Source organism: Pongo abelii, chromosome 2, assembly GCF_028885655.2.
Source record: "Pongo abelii isolate AG06213 chromosome 2, NHGRI_mPonAbe1-v2.0_pri, whole genome shotgun sequence".
In the NCBI taxonomy this organism is placed as follows: Eukaryota; Metazoa; Chordata; class Mammalia; order Primates; family Hominidae; genus Pongo; species Pongo abelii.
This window is the reverse complement of record NC_085928.1, coordinates 1,309,517-1,331,280: the sequence shown is the minus strand read 5'-3', so window position 1 is coordinate 1,331,280 and position 21,764 is coordinate 1,309,517. Positions and strand designations below refer to the sequence as shown.

The 21,764-nt window shown below is 35.2% G+C and overlaps 1 protein-coding gene across 16 annotated transcripts in view; it reads left to right on the top strand.

Moving 5' to 3' along the window:
• The window catches only part of EPHA6 (EPH receptor A6), a 965,948-nt gene that overhangs the window by 841,579 nt on the left and 102,605 nt on the right, over positions 1-21,764 (top strand). For all 16 annotated transcript variants that reach the window (XR_008523481.2, XM_063721671.1, XM_063721674.1 and 13 more), the window contains one exon: positions 6,804-7,013. Coding sequence is in view for 15 of the 16 variants with exons in the window: in XM_063721671.1 (XP_063577741.1) it covers positions 6,804-7,013 (210 nt within the window). In the remaining variant the exon portion in view is untranslated. The remainder of the gene's footprint in view (positions 1-6,803; positions 7,014-21,764) is intronic.

The window sequence follows — 21,764 nt, the reverse complement described above, 5'->3', positions numbered from 1 at the left end:
ATTTTTCATCTTTTACTGCATTTGTAAACCCCAAAAAATATTTTAATAGAGGAATTTCAGAGAGCAAAACAAAAATAAGTGGAAATAGGCAGATAATATGGGTGAGGATATTTTTGTACCAAAGGACAATCAGTACCCCAAAAGTCAGATTCTCTGTGTTGTTCTGGCTCTTCAGAGATGCCCATCTTTTGTCTCTTAAGAACCCTTTGCATTTCTGACATCCAGTTTTTTGAGAATGACCTCTAGCAACACAAAAATGGGAACAAGAGGCTTGAAGTGTCCAGTGTTTGCGTACCTTGGTCTTTTGTAAACCATCTAGTAAGGTAAATGTCCTGTGTAGCCATTTTATAGCTCAAGTTAAAGGTTTGGAATTAATAATTTTACAAGGCTTCCACTTAGCCTTCTTTTTTTGTCATTTTGTTTTGAAAGGCTAGTGTCATTTGTTATAATTCATTGTTAGTGAACCAAAAAGGCTTTTGATAATACATATGGACCAAATTTCCATTACTTCATTTTTTAGCTTAAATTGTCATTATCCAATAGTATTTATTGAACCAGATTTGTGAGGAATCTGTGAAATTTGTTTATTGTAGGTACCCATGACACCACATTGTGAAGGGTATCCTCTAAATGTTTGTAGAATCAGTGACATGCAATTTTTGTTAATTCTCCTCAAGAATAGCAGCTTATCATCTACCGGTTATAGTGTCATCTACCATCATATTTAACCTTTTAAGGACACTGAATCACCAGAGTTATCTGCTTTAGTAATGCACATTTTTCAGCAAGAAAGTTTGAGAGCAGTGATTTATATTATGGTCCATAGTTCTTTGACAGTTTCTAAGCTATTTGGTTGGTGGGCTTGACATCAGTGATTCTCCATTGAAGATCTAGAAAGAAATATAGCAGATATCTATATAAGATATTTAGTTCCCTTTTCCTCACTCTTCAGCAAAAATATAAAAATTTTGTAGTAGTCATAATCAGAGTCTTGTCCTCAAAAGTGGAGATGGCTGCCAGTGTAGTCAACACTTCAGTACTTCTTGTTCATTCATGATCCTTGCAGAGAATCTCCTACAGTAAATATGACTTTTCATTAAAAATACTTCAAAAGAATATCTTACCGCATACTGAAAGTTTGAAAAGCTTCACTCCTTTAAGAGAAAAATAAATGAATTCAGTTTAGTTCAATTTAATGAATATCTATTAAATATCCACTGTGCCAGGCAAGGTGCTAGGCCCTGGGATTACAAGGGTGAACAAGACAAGATATGCTCATTGTTCTCAAGATCATGTTCAATCCAGTGGGAGAGACAAACACATACATATTTGGTTTTAGCCAAGGTTTGAGATCTATTTTAGAGACAAAGCCAAGTTGGACCAAGTTTCTCTCTCTATTGCTCTCAAATCACCCTGTTTTGCTTCCCACATTGACTCCTAGCACCTAGAATTACAGTAACTGGCCCATAGGATACTCAGGGAGTGTTGTTAGAAGGAATAAACTGGAGGATTCAGCATGGGCCTCCTGGAAGAGATAATACGTGTCACAAAAAAACTCAGGTGACAAAGACTAGAATGACCTTCCTGGAAGAGGAAACTGTATAAGCAAAACACATTAGATATAAAACAGCATGTTGTAGGGGTGAATTGAGCACATGCAAAAAAAATAAATAAATAAAGCAGAATAAGGGTATGCAACTAAAGATACGAGCAAGGGTCAGGTCTTTGTATTCATGACTAAGACACTGCACTTTATTGTCATTGAAAATCATTGAAGTGTTTAAAGCAAGTCACAGCATAAGATTTGTGTTTTCACAGAAAACTTTGTTAGAAAGTAATGTGATGGCTTCAGAACAGCCTGGCACTCAGATCCTATGTTTGTCATAACCTCAGTCTAAGTACTTGAGCTCAGCCTAAGATGAATGGACACTGAGAGGCTTGAAGTGTATGTAGATACAGTCCATGAAGCAGGGCCTTGACAACCATCGTGAAGTGATTGGGTTACCACATAGACAATGCGACACGTCATTTACTGCTCAGATCTAGGGATGCTGTGTTCTGGTGTCTGAGAGAGTCTGATGGAGCTCTGCAGCTTTTAGAAACAGCAGGCATTATTATGTATAGCTTTCAGAAACCCCTTCCAGTCAGGCTCACCCTTTCTGTCAGTTAGAGGGTGAAATCCATGTTTCTCAGCAGTCACGTTGAGAGAGCAAAAAAAAGAGGGATGAAGACAAACTGAATTCTAGCTACTAATCTCTGAGATGCAGTATATAAATATGCCATATTCACTCTCTTTCATTTGAATCTGCCTTCCTGGGAAGAGACCATATGTCATAAAAAAATTCATAGTTTATTTTAGATTAATCTTCAGTAGGAAGCCCCAAAATATTAAATCTCAGTGCTCTCACATTTTTCTCCTCCCCTCATAAACAATTCGATTCAATTTGAATTAATATTTATCGAGTGCTAACACAATGCATGGCAATATAGTGGATGCTGTAATAGAACTGCTACATAAAGGGATAATACTCATGTCCTACTTTAAGAAAAGGAAGCAGTCTGTTTTATACAAGACAATAGGAACAATATAGCAATAACAACCATTGCACCACAAGATAGGATCAAAAGTTATTTAATTCTGTCACCATTTATTAACCATCTGCCATATTCAAGGAAACCAATATGTCCTAAACCAAACTTGAGGAGGCTATGTTGAGGAAGACCAGAAAAAGGAATATAGATTTTGTTTGAATACGAGAGTTGTGTCATTTGTAGAGAGATAGATTAGTGCTATATACCTCATGTATGAATAAATGGGGCTATTCCTCTCAGCCAGACAGAGGTGAATAGATCCTCATTTATTGATTTATCTGGAGTGTTTTTGTTTGTTTGCTTTTCGTTAAATGACCTTAGAAGTCTTTACACGTTGCTTTATTTTGCCAAATTATGCTACACAAGCTAGCCCAGAATTAGGTAAAATTTGGTTCAGTTGTTTTTCCAAAAACTCCAATAGATAAGAATACAGGCTCTGTCATTAACTGGATTCAAATCCGGACTCCACCACTTACTAGGTTATTAGATCTCTTTGTCCTTCAGTTTCACCATCTACAAGATGAAGATAATCACACTACATTTCCATCACATCAATATTGAGAGAATGAAATAAAATAAGACCTGTAAAGACCTTAGTCTGGGACTGGCTTATCATGTTCAATGAATATTAGCTATTTTTCTCCTATAATAATGTGGAAGAAATTAAGATATGCATTCCCAAAAGCATATAGAACTATTTTTAGAGCTTTTTTTTCATCAAGCCCACATTTTATAAACAGCAGATAGACCAATGGATAGATAGGTGGATCGTGGATAAATAGACAGAAGATTGTAGTGATAGAGAGATAAAATAACACAGGTTGAGTTCCCTGGGAAAATTATAAAAAGATGTGCATGCAGGAACTTTGTTGGGAGGGCTCACAGGATCAGCTTCCTTATTTCTATAGCTTCCAGAGTTTTGGAAGCTGATAGCCCTTAACCGAATCACTCCCTAGGGAATGCTGTTGGCCAAAGAAAGCTACCTCAGCCAAGGCCATGGCCCCTTTACACGAGCATCCTGAATCCAGTGATTGATGTAGGAGAACAGGGGCCCAGTCTTTTTTTCCTCAGTTTGAGCCAACTCTGAGGAGTTATCCAGAACATCCCATAAAATAGATGAAGGCCTTTGGGTGAAGGCACTGAACTGTAACCTGCTGCTGCCCAATCCTGCTTTCTTCTCTTCCTCAGAGGTATTGATGCTGAGAGTGTGTAATCAAAGATCATGATTTAATGAAACTCATAAGATTTACTGCTTCACCAACGACATTCTTAAGAAAAACTAGCTTTTTTTTTTTTAATCTTTCTGTGAGTGCCTGTGTCAGAGAAGAATATGAAAATACTAGTATAGCTTGGTTTGGTGCTACTGACTTGATTCCTGATAAGACTCCTGCAATTTTACCCATCAGAGTTTTGTACCATTTGTGCAAATATCAACCTAGTGAAAAAGGGCAAAAACATGTACTTAGTGCTGTTATGAAAATAATTTTGACCTCATGGACCCCTGAGAATGTCTTGGCCAATGGATTAGAAGTAAATACCCTACATTTATAGTTCTATAAAAGAACATAAAGAAAGTAGTTTAGATTCTTTTAACACAACCAAAATCTTAATTTTAAAATGATACCACTTACCATTATTAGAACCGTTATTACCATGATGATTGAAATGAAAGCAGTTAATCTAAATCTTCAAATGTTGATGACAAAAATATTTTAAGGTTAATTTTTAAAATAACTTGCATAATAGCCAAAAAGTAGAAGTAAGTCAAATATCCATCAACTGATGAATACACAAAAGGAGTAGAAATTATCCAGCACTAAAATGAATAAATTACTGATACATGCTATGATGTGGATGAACCTTGAAAACATACTAGGTGAAAGAAGACAGTCACAAAAGACCACATATTGTATGATTCCATTCAAGAGATATCCAGAATAGGCAAATATATAGAGCTAGGAAGTAGATTACTGGTTGCCCAGGGTGGTGGGAGGAGTTAGGAGAAGTGAGGAGTTATTGTTAGTAAAGATGGGCCTTTTCAGAGGGGATGACGAAAATGTTCTAGAATTGATTTTGGTGATAGTTGTACAACTCAGTGAATAAGGTAAAAACTGAATTGTACACTTTAAAAGATACATTGTATGGTACACAAATTATATTTCAATAAAAGTATTAAAAAACAAATTGGTGCTTTGTGACGCACTCAGCATAGATAGAACATTAAATTTCAGCCTGGTCTGAAGTAACTATTTCTCATCATATATGTAGGAGCATATGTTGAGAAGTGATTTTTCAGGAAAGTGAGAAGGGAATTTTCTGATTCATTAAAATTGCCAAAAAAACACATATAATAACAATAATAACAAGGACTATTATTAAATTAAGTGAGTAGCTGTGCTGTCTGCTTTATATGTGATTCTCCCTGCAATTCTGAGTTAGATGACTCTATTCTCATCATGTAGATAAGGAAACAGACACTCGAGTTTTCAGCTGCCCCATTAACATTCGCTACTACTTTGAAATTCTGCTTGACAAGAATTATGATAGGAGGCAACTCCATTTTTGAATAGGTAAAAAAGCCAACTTTTAAACTTCAGTGTACTTCATTTTAGGTCGAAAGAACTTATACTTTCAATTCCACTCAAAGGTTTCAAGATTCCTAATAGAAGAGTGGTAGGTAGTGTACATGATAGAAGAGGCAGATTTCATCTAATAGTTTACTGTCTAAGAAGATGGATTCGAAACATAAAGAGCTAATAACACCAAAGATTTTCTTTGCCAGGTCATCCTTTATACATTAATTATACAGAAGTGCCGGCTTAAATGGATATTCTTGCTGTAAGTGTGTTTTTTTAAGAGAGGGTTCTTTCCCTTACTCTGCACTTGAGTTGGAAGATATTATCAGAGAGCTATCAGAGAGATAAGTTGATAGAGCAAGACAAAGTTTATTTCATTTGTAGTATAAGCTTATTCATTTACCTGAACAATGAATCATCATTGTATAAGAGACTGTGTCACCATGACAGCTAGGGTCAGATCGTCTCTGTCCTGAAGCTGCACTATGGTTTGAAATCAGATATGTATTCATAAAAACTGCTTTAACTTTTAAAGTTTTTAAATTTCTCTTATTTGTGCTTCTAATATATAACATAAAGCAATATAGCCCTACAATCTACTGCTAGATTTTCATTTTTAATATCATTCATAAATAAATGTTGCCTGATATATAAAAAAAGAATTTTTCATGTTGCTCTGTAACTCCATTAAAGACAACAATCTCCAAATAACTAGGCACAATAATATGCATTATTTTTCACAGTTAAAATATTTTTATTTTTATTTCCTCTAATTTCAAGGGTCTATTTGTATACTATTTATATCTGGTCTTGTTGGTGCATACATTTTGCTCACATAACAATTGGATTTTTTTAACTCTTTAAATTGAAAACATTATTTTAAAATCAAGGTGGAGGGAATAAGATGGGATTGATTACTTAGATGGGATTGATACTAATACCATGCCTGACTCATTCTCCACATCATTTAATTTAATCCTTCCAATCAGGAGCTAAAATAGTCTTGTTTTTCTGTCTATTGCTAACAACTTTTCTATCTTCCCTATATAATGAAAAAAATGGAAAAATCTATTTCTTTTCTGTTTGCTTGTGCTTTTTTTCATTCTTCTGCTGCTTTCCTATACTTGTTTCTTGTTTATACCATCACTTTTTTTTTCCTGAGTCACCTGGTCTGACTACTATTTTTCACAGTATCTCCGGTTATCACACGGGTTTTACCCAGCCCTAGGTTTTGCTGCCCTTCTACCCAGCTGTACAGCTGGTTCAAAGCTCACAGCTATGGAAAGTGGATTCTATTTGTTTGGTAGCCTTTTTTTTGGCAGCCTTTGCTCTTACGTTATTTCACTTTAGTTCTCTCCTATTACCTAAGATTTTGAAATAATTTTGTTCTGAGAGTTAATTTGGTTGATTTCCTTCTGTCCTTTGTTTAGTTGTCCTTCACTACTTCCAGTTAGATTTTCCCTTTTCTTTAAATGTCAAACAAATTATTACTGTTCCTTATGAATATAGTAAATGATCACCAAAGTTGATGCTTATCTTCATTTGATCCAATAAAATAAATGTAAGGATCTTATTTAATACACACACACACTGCATTAAAATAAATCAATTTACACAATTGTGATTCTCTTGCAGAAGCATGATGGCCACTTCACAGTCATCCAGTTGGTCGGAATGCTCCGAGGCATTGCGTCAGGCATGAAGTATCTTTCTGATATGGGTTATGTTCATCGAGACCTAGCGGCTCGGAATATACTGGTCAATAGCAACTTAGTATGCAAAGTTTCTGATTTTGGTCTCTCCAGAGTGCTGGAAGATGATCCAGAAGCTGCTTATACGACAACTGTAAGTTTATATGCCCTTTCCTGATATAGTTTGTTTACTTTTATTGTTTTTAATGTTATTAGAGTAATTCTGTTTCTGCCTTCCTAATTTTCTGCTTATATTTATTCCTTTGCTAATTTGATATCATTATTTAATTGAGAAGTATTTGCTTTGAGTGTCTAGTTTATAACAACAACAACAAAAAAGAAAACACAAATCTTTCGTGCCTGACTGTTTTCTTTCTTTCATTGTCCTGGGACTTTAACATCATGCTTAACGTCCATGTCAAGACTGGATGTTATAACATGGGCTGAAGTATCTTTGATGATTTAATAATTTTCTTTAAATAGAGTTCTGTGTATCTAAATGGTACAATTAATTACTACCTCAGTAACAGTGAGGAACCGGTGATTCTGAAATGACTTTATTTCCAAATGGTTTTGAATGATCTGATCATACTTATAATGAACAAGATGGGTTTCTTTGGAGATATATAAATACACTCTAAACCTTTTCCTAAATGATACTTGGAGAAAATGTGAGCAGAAATGCAAATTTAAAACTTTAGAACCACACTGTCATCCACAAATTATATCAGTTCAATTTGTCCTATGAATATTTACACTATTCATAGTGTAAATATTTCTGACTGTCCTAAACCAATTCATTTCATTGATCTCTTTGGTTATTGTTTTGAGGAATTTGGTCTCAAAGTCTCTGTTGTGCTATCTTCAAGCTACTAATTCGTAAAGTTATATTCTGTTATTTTTTAAGCAAAAATTCACCATTAACTCATTTGGCAGTCAGTTTCAATGAAAAATAAGTCATTAAAGCTACTCAAAAGATTTTTATTATATTCTCATTTTCTCACTTTACACATTTTTGTTTGTTTATTAATATTATTAATTATACTTTAAGTTTTAGGGTACATGTGCACAATGTGCAGGTTAGTTACATATGTATACATGTGCCATGCCGGTGTGCTGCACCCATTAACTCACCATTTAGCATTAGGTATATCTCCTAACGCTATCCCTCCCCCCTCCCCCCACCCCACAACAGGCCCCAGAGTGTGATGTTCCCCTTCCTGTGTCCATGTGTTCTCATTGTTCAATTCCCACCTATGAGTGAGAACATGCGGTGTTTGGTTTTTTGTCCCTGCGATAGTTTACTGAGAATGATGATTTCCAATTTCATCCATGTCCCTACAAAGGACGTGAACTCTTCATTTTTTGTGGCTGCATAGTATTCCATGGTGTATATGTGCCACATCTTCTTAATCCAGTCGATCATTGTTGGACATTTGGGTTGTTTCCAAGTCTTTGCTATTGTGAATAATGCCACAATAAACATACGCGTGCCTGTGTCTTTATAGCAGCATGATTTATAGTCCTTTGGGTATATACCCAGTAATGGGATGGCTGGGTCAAATGGTATTTCTAGTTCTAGGTCCCTGAGGAATCGCCACACTGACTTCCACAATGGTTGAACTAGTTTACAGTCCCACCAACAGTGTAAAAGTGTTCCTATTTCTCCACATCCTCTCCAGCACCTGTTGTTTCCTGACTTTTTAATGATTGCCATTCTAACTGGTGTGAGATGGTATCTCATTGTTGTTTTGATTTGCATCTCTCTGATGGCCAGTGATGATGAGCATTTTTTCATGTGTCTTTTGGCTGCATAAATGTCTTCTTTTGAGAAGTGTCTGTTCATATCCTTTGCCCACTTTTTGATGGGGTTGTTTGTTTTTTTCTTGTAAACTTGTTGGAGTTCATTGTAGATTCTGGATATTAGCCCTTTGTCAGATGAGTAGGTTGCAAAAATTTTCTCCCATTTTGTAGGTTGCCGGTTCACTCTGATGGTAGTTTCTTTTGCCGTGCAGAAGCTCTTTAGTTTAATTAGATCCCATTTGTCAATTTTGGCTTTTGTTGCCATTGCTTTTGATGCGACTTCATTATTGAGTTCTTTTTTATTTCATGCTCTATGAGTTTTTTTGAAACTTTGCTGTATTCAGTTACTCCAGAATAAAATGCAAGTTTAATATTGTGAATGGAATATTTTATGCCTTGCTATATTTGCTTTGTAGAAATGTTATCTATTAATTTACCAATGATATTTTTCACAGTTTCTTCAACAAAGAAATATAGTTCTAAGGAAAATAAATTAACCTCTCATTGTCTGATAAAGTAGCAGTGTAGCAGTATCTATTGATCTTTTAATTTGACCAAAAAGCTTCATAAAAATAAAAGTCTATCAGTTCTGAAAACAATTTGTGCAGTTTAGAAAAAGCAGTATTTTCAACTCCATTTTTAAATTGGAAAATATCATAATTATTTTCATTTTTCTCAAGGCCTTTATTTTCTTTTATCTTTACAAATTTATAACTGAAAACAACTTTTGAAGTTATAGAACAATGAATATAAAATTTTTCCGTTAAGCACATTATTTCTAATGCTGAAGAATAATGTTGAAAAGTGTTATACAAATATTCAAAATGTAATATTTATAAAAATTGCAACAAATACAATCTACTAAAAAATAAAATATGATGGAAAATTACTATACTCTTTGTGGCAGTAAGCCTATATAAATAGACTTGAAACTTAATAAAATAATATTTTAACTGCTTTTTAAAGATAGTAAGCTTATAACTAAATGTAAGATACTGATGAAATTGGCAGATAACTGAAATTTTTATGCATATGCAAGTTTTGTTACAACAAATTTAACAACCAGACTCTAAGCATTTTCTGTCTTATGTGATTCTAAAGACTCTTAGTCCTAGAACAGTGCTGTTTAAAATTTAGATTGGACCCCAGACTTAAATAGCAAATTAGGTAACCAGAATATTAACACTCTAAAAACTGCCTTTGAAAAGCTGTAGATTATGTCTTGATTAAGAAATAAGTCTCTGAATTTAGAAGGTATCAATTAAATGGCAAGTAATAAAATCAGGTGTTTTTTTTTAAGTCTCAGAACTACTTACTGTTCAGAGGACTGACTTTATAACGAACATGGATATTCAGCACTTAAAATAGTAAAGCTCTTGCCTTTAAAGACTTTATACTTAGATAGGTTAGAAGGCTCATGCTGCCTTGCAATTCAATACATTAAGTGTTGTCATGGGGGTCTTAAAAAGAAGTATAGAAGTACCAAAAAGCAGAGGTTGAAGAAGGCTTCACAAAAGGTCAAAATTTGAACCAAATCTTAGGAGAATTTATTAGGCTGACAGGTGGAGGAAAGGTAGTCCAGATGGAGGAAGAAGAAAGTAAAAAGACATGGAAATGCAAAAAAGTGAATGGGCCTATCGATGAAAATTTGGGGCCAGGGGCAATGGAGGGGCCAATTTTCCTGGAATAATGGTAAAGGTACCTGAGTGGCACTCCAAGAAATTTGAAGGTTTTTGTATAGCACTAGGAGACAGACACTGATTTATTTAAACAGGAAATAACAAAAATAGATGCATGTCTTAGCAGATATTATTGGGGCCGGGTGCAGTGGCTTGCGCCTGTTATCCCAGCACTTTGGGAAGCTGAGGCGGGCAGATCACCTGAGGTCAGAAGCTAGAGACCAGCCTGAGCAATATGGAGAAACCCCATCTCTACTGAAAATACAAAAAAAAAAAAAAATTAGCCAGGCATGGTGGCACATGCCTGTAATCCCAGCTACTGGTGAGGCTGAGGCAGGAGAATCGCTTGAACCCAGGAGGCAGAGGTTGCAGTGAACCGAGATCATGCCATTGAACTCCAGCCTGGTCAACAAGAGTGAAACTCCATTTCCAAATAAATAAATAAATAAATAAAAGATATTATTGAAACAGTGTGAAGAAAGGAAGGAGAGTTTGAAGGACAGGAGGACTAGTAGCAGACAGACCAGTTAGGCATTATTGCAATAAACCAGAATGGTCATATGGCTTTAATTAGGGCAACGACAGTTGGAATAAAGAGGAGGGGAGAGAAATAACATAAATTAACATATGTTGTTCATTATATGTTCATTATGATTCAATAACTAATTGGATAGTAATTGTAAGGAAGAAGGAGGATTTAAAGATGGCACTAATATTTCTAGATTGAACAACTGGTTAAATGGAGATGCTGTTAATCAAGACAGAGAATCCCTATTAGAGATGACCTGGCTAGTGGTATTAGATTACAAAGCAAAATTATAACAGAAGATATTCTATTGTAACAAAATTATAATAGACAGATATTCGTCTCAAAGGCAGGATAATGCCAAATGATCATTGGCATTCTGTCGAAACTTTGTTTATAAATTTTAGAGCTTTCTATGAATGTACTTAGCCCCCAAATACTTTTCACATTTCCTCTTAAAAAGAATGAAACAGTTAGAAACCTGCCTACTGAAGATACAAGTCAATTCAAGCAAACCCTGTATAATAAAATACAGAGGAAGAATAGTCATTTATATGAAAAGGATTCTTTGTTTTATAAGAACATATGCATGAAAATAACTTTAAAGAGAAAACTCACTTGATATGTATATATTTTATGTATAATTCAGTTTTTTTAAGTTGTATCTGTATATAACTTTCTTTGAACATATATTTTACCTTAGATGATTTTGACTTTTTCTCTTGCTGTGTAACTATAATTGCTATTTGCGCATTATTTGTAAATGTTTTTTATAATCTGTGTCAGGAAGGATTTGGAGGAAAGAGAGGCTGTGAGGGCTTAAAAACAAGAAGACACGATAGATAAAGTTTGGGTTTTGTGGGGCAGTTGTTGGGGAGAGGTTTGTAATCTTCAAGAAAAAAAATATCCTTAGAACAGTATGCTACATGGAAGCTATCCTTTTCTAATCAGGGGCAGAATAGGCATTTTCCATTAAAATGACTTTGCCAATTTAGAGACCCACAAATCACAGCAAAGAGCAATCAGAACTGATTAAAGAAGATGGTCTGGAAAGATTGTGTGAGCAGTGCGAGTCCAGCTCTGGTTATGGTACTGGACTGGTCCTCATGTGGAAGAGAAACAGAAGGGCCATGGGAGCCAGAGTGGCCGGACCAGAAAGCAATGTGACAAGAGAGTTTACCCTCCAACAGTGAGTCTTTCAGAGCCCCGTTTAAAAATCATATACATGTAATATATAAGACAGTATTGTCCACATTTCAAAATACACTAAAGTAAATGAAGAATGAGATTTACACCTAAATATAAGTAGAAATTCTAATATTTTCTTCTTCAACTTGAGTGTTTTGCATGCCGTGCTCTAGGTCTGACATATTCATTCACTGTGTGCTTTACACAGTTTATTATAGAGCTACCATATTTCAGGCACTATTCTTTGGAGGGCCAATTGTGAAACAGCTTCGCTAATTATCAGTCCCAAAAAAGGACTCCCATTCCATGAGGAAAACAGCAAAAGATCAATCATCACTATGCCAACCACCAGAAACACGAGTCCATATGTACTTATGCCCACTGCATCCTGGGCTACTGTGTAGGTCCACCATGCACTGGTTACCTATTTGCCAAAATCCAGTGAAAGAAAACATATTCACAAGTTATGTGAAATGGGTTTACTTCTTATAGATAATTAGCAAGGGACAGAAGTCTTGGATCCATTGTGTGTGGTTCCTCCAAGGCTGAAGAAAGCTGAACAGGAAAGATGTAGTCTTGATGTGAATGCTCTTACTTTCACAGCTGAGGGACCCTGAAAAGCAGTCCACTCTGGCTTATGTACTTCAGGGGCCACATGACATACTGGGCAAAGCTGTAAAGGACATCTGGCTTCCAGGGAAGAGAGGAACAAAACTCAGTCTGTCCCATGCAGTTCCTTCCCAACTCAAGCTATTCAATTTCCTAGGAGGGACAGGTTTCAGGCAGTTCCTCCCTATCTGAGGATATTGCATTCCCAGCACATTCTACTGTTATTCTTCAGAACTACAAGCAAGAAAGCAAAGAGAGCTGGGTTGGTCCAAGGCCACTCAAAGAACTCTACTGCACCACTAACCAAAAATAAAGGGATTATTGAAAACAGATACATGGCTACACAGGAATAAGACCAAGGGTAAACACATAAGGCATATAATAAAACTCATATATTGTACGGACACCAAGAGTCGACAGCACAGCACGAAAGGCAACAAGAGTTGTAGCAGAAGATTTTTCTGGTATAGTATGTAAGCCCTGAACTAAAATACATCAAGCTTTTTCAAAGGAACTTTAAGATCTGATAATGGCATGAAAACCAGGAAATGTGTATTGTGGGCCAAGATAGAAGGAAATAAATGCACAAAAATAGGATGTAGATGAGAACTGAGGCCTTGTTTTTACATGCCAATTCTATGACGAGATTACAAAGCACTTATGAGAGATTAGTGAATGATTAGGGTCCGCACCTAACAATACATGTATAATTAGTGTTATATGGCTAAATTTATCTGCATAAAAGTTACTGACAGTTCACATTGTTTCCATCTGATTACGTGGTCTCCTGTCCGGTTATAATTTAGGTGCTAAGAAATCACTGCCTTTTCTGAGTTTGACACACATTCACATGGACAACTGTTTTATAACCAGTTCCAGAGGAGGGAGTCTCTCATTTGAATATTGCTAGGCAACCCAGTCTTAAACTTACATTGAAAATGCTAAGCCTCTTTGCTCTCAATTATGGAAATGAGATCCTATTTACCTAAAAAGAACATTAAAAGATATGTTATGGTGCACACTCATCCATTTTAAGAGATAAGTTTCATTTAAAATATAATGGCAGTAAGTGTTCAGATTTTTTTAAAAATTCTCATGAGTAAACTTCTTTTATTAGATTTTGAAGATCAAAGCAAAATAGAAGAATCATTTATTGCAATACTCGTTAAAAATTTTATGAGTCCTTGATTTTAACCTCCAATTGCATCGATTTTGTGTTATCCATAGCAAATTTTGGTTTTGTTTCTTTGACAGCAGCAATTCAGTAGAAATACTTTCTTTGTTGAAATACAGAGCTTCATTATTGACAATATATAATCTGCATAATTACAGTTCTGTTAACATCTTAATTCTGTTTACTTTGCATTCATAGGACCTCTTCCAAACTCTAACACTTAACCTCTGCTTTTCTCCATAAATTCTGAGAAAAGTCAAATTTTCTATCCATCTAAGAAGACATAGCCTACATCCAACATGGAGATAATTATAAAAAATAATGAAGCAGCATGAGGGGAAGGTATTTAATGTGTATTTTAAAGTTGGGAGAGATTCTCCTTCACCTAATTTGGGTGTTTGTGAATTGGCTTGACTTTTTGAAGTTAATTTTTAAGCCTTGAACATGTCCAACTTTAAGAACTTTAAGAATAAATATTTTAACACAAGTGAGATCTGCCTTTAAGTACTTTCATTAACATGAGTAAATGAGATTTGTCTGGAGATCATGCTCAACCTTTTAGTAAAACATACTCAGAACTTTCACTCACTTTGTCTCTTAAATTAAAGGGTTGGTGTAAAAAGTTTGCAGCCAGAAAAAAAAATTAAAGGTTTCAATTACAATTATATAATAACCAATGCACTGAATAAAAGGACTCACACTGAAAAATATTACTGATTTCTTGGATTCTAAAGAATAAAACTTTATCCATTGAAATTCTACCACGGGATTCTCTGTCATCAAGTCACTGGTGGTGGGGCTGACACTGTGCTAAGATACTATATGTGGTAAAATGCATTTTACTCTAACTCTACCGTAGTTCAACTGGACCTAAGCTGAAAAATTACTTATACTCAATTTTTCTTGAAGGCTTGACCAAGCTAAAAATGGAGGGGGTTTGACTGCTTTAGGCACAAAACAGGCACTTAGGTAGAAAATCATGAAACCAACTGTGTTAGTCTGTTTTCTCGCTGCTAATAAAGACATATCTGAGACTGGGTGATTTATAAAGGATAGAGGTTTAATTGACTCACAGTTCCATATGGCTGGGGAGGCCTCACAATCATGGCAGAAATGGAGGAGCAAAGTCACGTCTTACATGGTGACAGGCAAGAGAGAGCATTTGCAGGGGAACTCCCATTTATAAAACCATCACACCTCGTGATGGTCACTACCACGACAACAGTATAGGGGAAACCACCCCATGATTCAATTATCTCCACCTGGCCCCGCCCTTGACATGTGGGGATTATTACAACTCAAGGTGAGATTTGGGTGGGGACACAGCCAAACCATATAATCTACTAACATAGAAAAAGCTACATATAGCAGCATAAATAGAATATAAGAACAAGCTCCTTCAGAGAATTCACTGGGAAATTCAAATAAAAGAAATGGCACTTTTTTAGGCAAACCTCAATTCAGCCACATAAGAATAAAGAAAAGTGAGAAAAATAGCAGCATTATCTGAACGCTATGATGTGAAGATTTAAATAACTTATTGTTCAGTAAAAAAGGTGATAAGTAAATAAACCTTGGAAAAGTGAAAAACAATAAAAATCCAAGCTGGATAAACCAAATTCATCTATTAAGAAAGGAGCTATGCCACTTGGGAAAAAACAACAAAATGACTATTCACACACACACAAAGTAATAGTTCTATGATAGATACTATGCTAGCAGTCAATCAAAACCAGTCAAATGTATTGACCATTATAATTCGCTGATGAGGAAGAAATCGATGCGCCAATACTAGGTTTCCTAAATTCACAGGAAAACAGTACTCTTGCTCCAGCAAATGTTTGATAGATTAATTCATGAAGAGAAAATTTGACAGTTTTTATATACTTTTTTCAATACAAACTTTTTGTAAAGGATACTCTGATCATCTAATACAAAAGATATATTCTTAAAAATTAGTAGTCTCCACATCTTGAGCCCATTTGTCAGAAAGCAAATCCACAACAATGGAGATGGAGGAGCAACACACGTAACAAATGGGAGAGACTATGTGCTAAATGCGTGGTAAGAGTCTTCTCCAATAACTGTTTGAGGTGTGAACACCATAAACATCAGCTTGGATCATAGGCATAGAGACCCAAAATCTTAATATCTTAATGGTGCTTGTCTGGGATGATAGTTTCAGAAGGGCACAAATCTCTTATGAAATATACTGCTTAGGTGCAATGGCAGATGTTAAGCATATGATGGAAAATGGGGATTAATACAATACCAAAGGAAATTACTGCATAAAGAATTATTTCCTGAAAAGTCCTCATCTATGAAGCTTAAGAAACAACAGTTTGTGGTCATTACAGAGTGATTTTTAGTAAAACAAATGAAAAAGATTTTAAGATTATCATACACAAAGGAAAAAATGACTGATAAAATGGTAGCTTCATCAAAAATTTTGAAAATAGAGGGATCCATCTGGCTCAGTCATATGTACTATTAAGAAGGCAAGCCAAGCTTTGAGAAAACCTCTGTATTTTATTTGTACAAATCACATACAAAAAAGAACCTAAAAAACAAAAACAAGAAGTCCTTGTTACATGTAGTAAGCCTTTTGTCTCTTCAATATGTGTTTTAAAGAAGAGGATCTACTCGGGAGGCTGAGGCAGGAGAATTGCTTGGGAGGCAGAGGTTGCAGTGAGCTGAGATCGCGCCACTGCATTCCAGCCTGGGCAACAGTTCAAGACTCCATCTCAAAAAAAAAAAAAAAAAAAAAGGAGAGGACTCTAAGACATAGACCTGGGAAGTCATCATTATTTAACACAAGAGAACACTGAGAAACTCCAACTTTCTTTTCAGCACTCAAGATTTGGTGTGTCACTTGCAAGTGGTTATTTTGTTTCAATTTTGTCCTAAGATAACATTTCCTATAGATTTGTGGTGAGCAAGAAATTTTATCTTTTACATTTTTGAAAGCTTCTCAACACCTACAGTAATATACTACTTAATGGCTTCTTTATTAATTGCTGATAATAAAACCAATAAGAAATAGGTAGAAAGAAAGTGATTGAAATTATAAGAACATTGTCTTTAGTACAATTACATTCATTTCTTCTCTGATATCACTGTTAATCACAACCCACCAATCTGTAAACCTAAAACAATCTTTAATATATTGCAAAAGCAATGAAAAATCTGCAATAGAAAGAAGCAAATGTAGCAAATGTTAAAGCACTTACAATGATGGGTTAGGATATTCACAAGCAGACAAGAAAATTCACAAGCAGAGGGGGAAAGTCTCTAAAAGCATATTGAACACAAAAGGATATCTATAGCCTGGATAAGATCCAATAAAAATGACTTATAAAAATCACAGAATACATAATATTTTAATATTTATAAATATCTGCAATACATCTAGTCCTTCTAGCCTAAGTGCTAATCAGTGAGGAATAATCAAATGCCAGTCACAGTTCTCAAGATATTTTCCATACAGTTTGATGATTAAGAATCTCATGAAATGGCAAGTGCTGTTTGTTCGTGTGTTAGCAACATTCAGCATTGTCTAATTCAGAGAAACTCTCCCTGTTCCCATGATTTTAGAACAAACCCAGACTATATTGATTTACTGAGAGAGATCAATCAGCACATGTCCAGCAAGCAGAGAGTAAAATGTCATTGGCCCATCTTGCTTGTACAGAAAAAAAGACAAAGTAAAACTGTACACAAACATGCTGACTTTATTTTTTTGGTAACTTTTTTTTTTAGGTTCAGAGGATACATGTGCAGGTTTGTCACATGGGTAAATTGGGTGTCACTAGTGTCGCTAAAGTTTGGTGTATGAATGATCCCACCACCCAGGTAGTGAGCACAGAACCAAATAGGTAGTTTTCAACCCTGAACCCACCCCCATCTAGTAGTCCCAAGTGTCTATTTTTCCTTTCTTTATGTCCCTGTTTTGCTCCCACTTAAAAGAACATACCTGCTGACGTCAAATCTAGAGTTTCAAAGATACCAACAGAGGAAATAAAGTCATAACTAATGCTTACTCGCTAGTTTCATCTCTGATGTGAAAAGAATGCTTTTCTCCTTCAACAGTAAACAGCTAAGAAGAAACACATGATAAATACAAGACAAACCACATGAAATCTTCATGGGAAAGCTTACTTATTCCCAGTGTAAAAAGCTTCACATCAATGGCAAATAAAGTGAAAACATTACCAGTTATTTATGCTGTTTGCAACAGATCCTATCGGCTGCCCATTCAACCTCTCTCGTTACTTCTTCCTGGCTGATGAAACCTTGAAATTTGGATATTTACAATGAGCTCAGATCCAAGAAATAAATCAGGATTTATATGTCAGTTATAGTTATACCACTGTCCTTGGACACTTAAGTTTTACACTTTGACCGGTCACTTAAATATAATAGAAGTGAGATGAGGAATTTCTGGGAAAATTTCTAGTTGAAATCTATCAAAAATAGGTTTGAGTGGGGAGCTTTCTAGTACTGGCCCTTTCACTTTCTTTATTGCTTTGAATATGGATTTGGGAGGACATAACGCTTGGAGCTGTGATAGCCCTCTTGCAGGCATGAGGCAGCAAGCCTAAGGATTTAAACCCAATGCTGAGGATGGCCAAGTAGGAAGATCTAAAGAGCCTGGATCTCAGATGAAATTGCTGAATTTCTGCATCAAAACAGAAACTTACTCCTGTTTTTTATTTGTAATTTAATTGTTTTATTTGCTTAAGCATCTGAGTATTGGGTATTATGACTCTATGACTTGTATCTGAAGACATTCTACCTGATATAGTAATCAACAAATATGAAAACTTCCATATTAATAGATAACATAAATAAAAAAATAATAAAATGAGGAGTTTAACGTGTCCCCACAATCACACAAACTAACTAGGTATAAGGATACTATAAACATACAGTTAGTTTGGGGCCCCAATAATCATAATTTATTCATTTTACACATATTCTTAATATTATTAGTCACTAAGTTAGGCCGTGGGGATAAAAGTGCTTAGAGTCTCAAAAGGAAAAAGAGACAAGTATGATTGCATCAAACTAAAAAGCTTCTGAATAACAAAGGAAACAATCAACAAAATGAAAAACAACCTACAGAATGAGAGAAAACACTTGCAAACCATAGTTTTCTGATAAGGAATTAATATGCAAAATATGTAAGGAACTCATACAACTCAATAATAATAATAACCTGGTTAAACATGGGCAAAAGACCTGAATAGGTATTTCTCAGAAGAAGACGTGCAAATGGCCAACAGGTATATGAAAAGGCAGTCAACATCACTAATCGTCATGGAAATGCAAATAAAAGCACAATAAGATATTACTTCATACCTGTTAGAATGGTGATTATCAAAAAGACAAAAAACAGCAAGTGATGGTGAAGATACAGGGAAAAGTGAACCCTTGCACATTGTGCATGGTAATGTAAATTGGTACAGCTATCATGGAAAACAGTCTCGAAGTTCCTCAGAAAATTAAAGATAGAATTACCATATGATTCAGCAATCCCACTTCTAGGTATATAATCAAAGGAAATGAAATCAGCATCTTGAAGAGATTCTGCGCTCCTGTGTGTGCTGCATCAGTATTCAAAATAGCCAAGATATAAAAACAACCTGAATATTTCTTGATGAATGAATGGATAAAGAAAATGTGGTGTGTGAATTATCATTCAGCCCCCAAAAAGAAGAAAATCCTGCCATTTGCAAAACATAGATGAACCTAGAGGACATTATGCTAAATGACATAATCCAGAATCAGAGAGACAAATACAACATGATCTCATTTATATGTAGAATCTAAAACAGTCTCATAGAAGCAGAGTAGAATGGTTGTTGCCAAGAGCTTCAGGGAGAGGGAAATGGGAAGATGTTGGCCAAAGGGTACTAAGTTTTAGTTTGGATGAATATTTCTGGAGAGCTAATACACAATACTAAAGTTAACAATACTATATTGTATGCTAGAAATTTGTTAAGAGGGTAGATCTTAAGTGTTCTCACCAGAAATTTTAAAAAATAAAGGTAAATATGTGAGGTGATAAATATGTTACCTAGCTTGATTGTGGTTATGATTTCACAATGCATATTAAAAACATCAAATTTTATACCTTATATATAGATAATTTTTTGTCAATTATATTCAATAAAACTTAAAAAGCGCTGGGGAGAAAACATTAAATAATCATGCTATTGGATAAGTAATTACAATCGGAGATTCTGTACAACAAATCTGGGAGTACCTACTGTTTTGGTAGGTACTGTTCTGGTCACTGGACATATTCCAATAAGTAAGCTTTCTTCATACAGTTTACAGTCTTGAGGATGGCAGAAATAAAAAATAATTTTTAAAAGATAATCTCAGATAGTGATAAATATTGGATATATAACAAAAAATAAAAGTGAGTAGTTACCTTGAAAGACATGGCCAGTAAATATTTCTTTAATAAAGTTGTCACCTTTGAAGTAAGACCTGAAAATTGTAAGGGTACCAGCCAGGAAAAGATTTGAAGTCAGAATCTTCAAAGATGAGAGAAAAACAAATATAGCTCCTAAGATGAGAACAAGCTTGGCGTATTTTAAAACTAGGAATAAAGCCAGGATGGTTGATACTCTGAGAGGTAGGGGAGAGTGTTAAGGAAACAAAGAAAGAAGAGCCGGATGCTATAGGAACTCAAAGGTCATGGAAAAGAGTAGAAATTATATTCTATCTACAAAAGGAAGCCATTGGAAAATTTTAAGTGGAGGGTGACATATGATTTGTGTTCTAAAGAGCTCATTCTGGCTGTATGTTGAGATTGATTTACAGAGGGGAGGGGAGAGAGACAGCAAAGAGATCCATTTGCACAACCCTAGACAACCTAGGAAATGATGGTGCCTTGGTGTATGCCAGTAAAGAAAATAATGAAGAGTGGTGAAGATACTTGGGATATCTCGTGGCAATAGATCTGCTTGGAGAAAATATATATATTATACATTATATATTTTATATATATATACACACATACATATATATGTTTTTTGTGTATGTTTGGGGGTTTTTTGTTTGTTTGTTTTTCTAGATGAGGAAATTGAGGCCCAAAGAAATGATTTACACAAGTCACACGGCTATTCCATGGAAGACTATGTCAGTTAGCCATTGCAGTAACAATGTTTGGGGAAAGTGCCTGTCCCACAATCAAATCCTCCTTCTTCCCCAGTAGTTTCCACTGCAAATTCTCTTCTGTCATATGCAAACTCCCTTCAGTCTCTCACCTCTGAGACTCTTGCAGAAGGCAATAGATATCGGCAGTTGAAAGTCTTTGAAGGTTGAGAAAAAAAGTGAAAGATCTCATCATTTTTTATGGCTGCATAGTATTCCATGGTGTATATGTGCCACATTTGCTTAATCCAGTCTATCATTGTTGGACATCTGGGTTGGTTCCAAGTCTTTGCTATTGTGAATAGTGCTTCAATAAACATACGTGTGCATGTGTCTTTATAGCAGCATGATTTATAATCCTTTGGGTATATACTCAGTAATGGGATGGCTGGGTCAAATGGTATTTCTAGTTCTAGATCCCTGAGGAATTGAACAATGAGAACACATGGACACAGGAAGTGGAACATCACACACCGGGGCCTGTTGTGGGGTGGGGGGAGGGGGGAGGGATAGCATTAGGAGATATACCTAATGTTAAATGACGAGTTAATGGGTGCAGCACACCAACATGGCACATGTATACATATGTAACAAACCTGCACGTTGTGCACATGTACCCTAAAACTTAAAGTATAATAAAAAAAAAAAAAGAGAAAGATCTCTTAGTCTTTGGTGATAGATGTTACAAATGCAAACATACCTCAAAATGTTATTTTATTTTATTTTTCTTACCAGTCTTTTCAAATTATTCTACAGTCA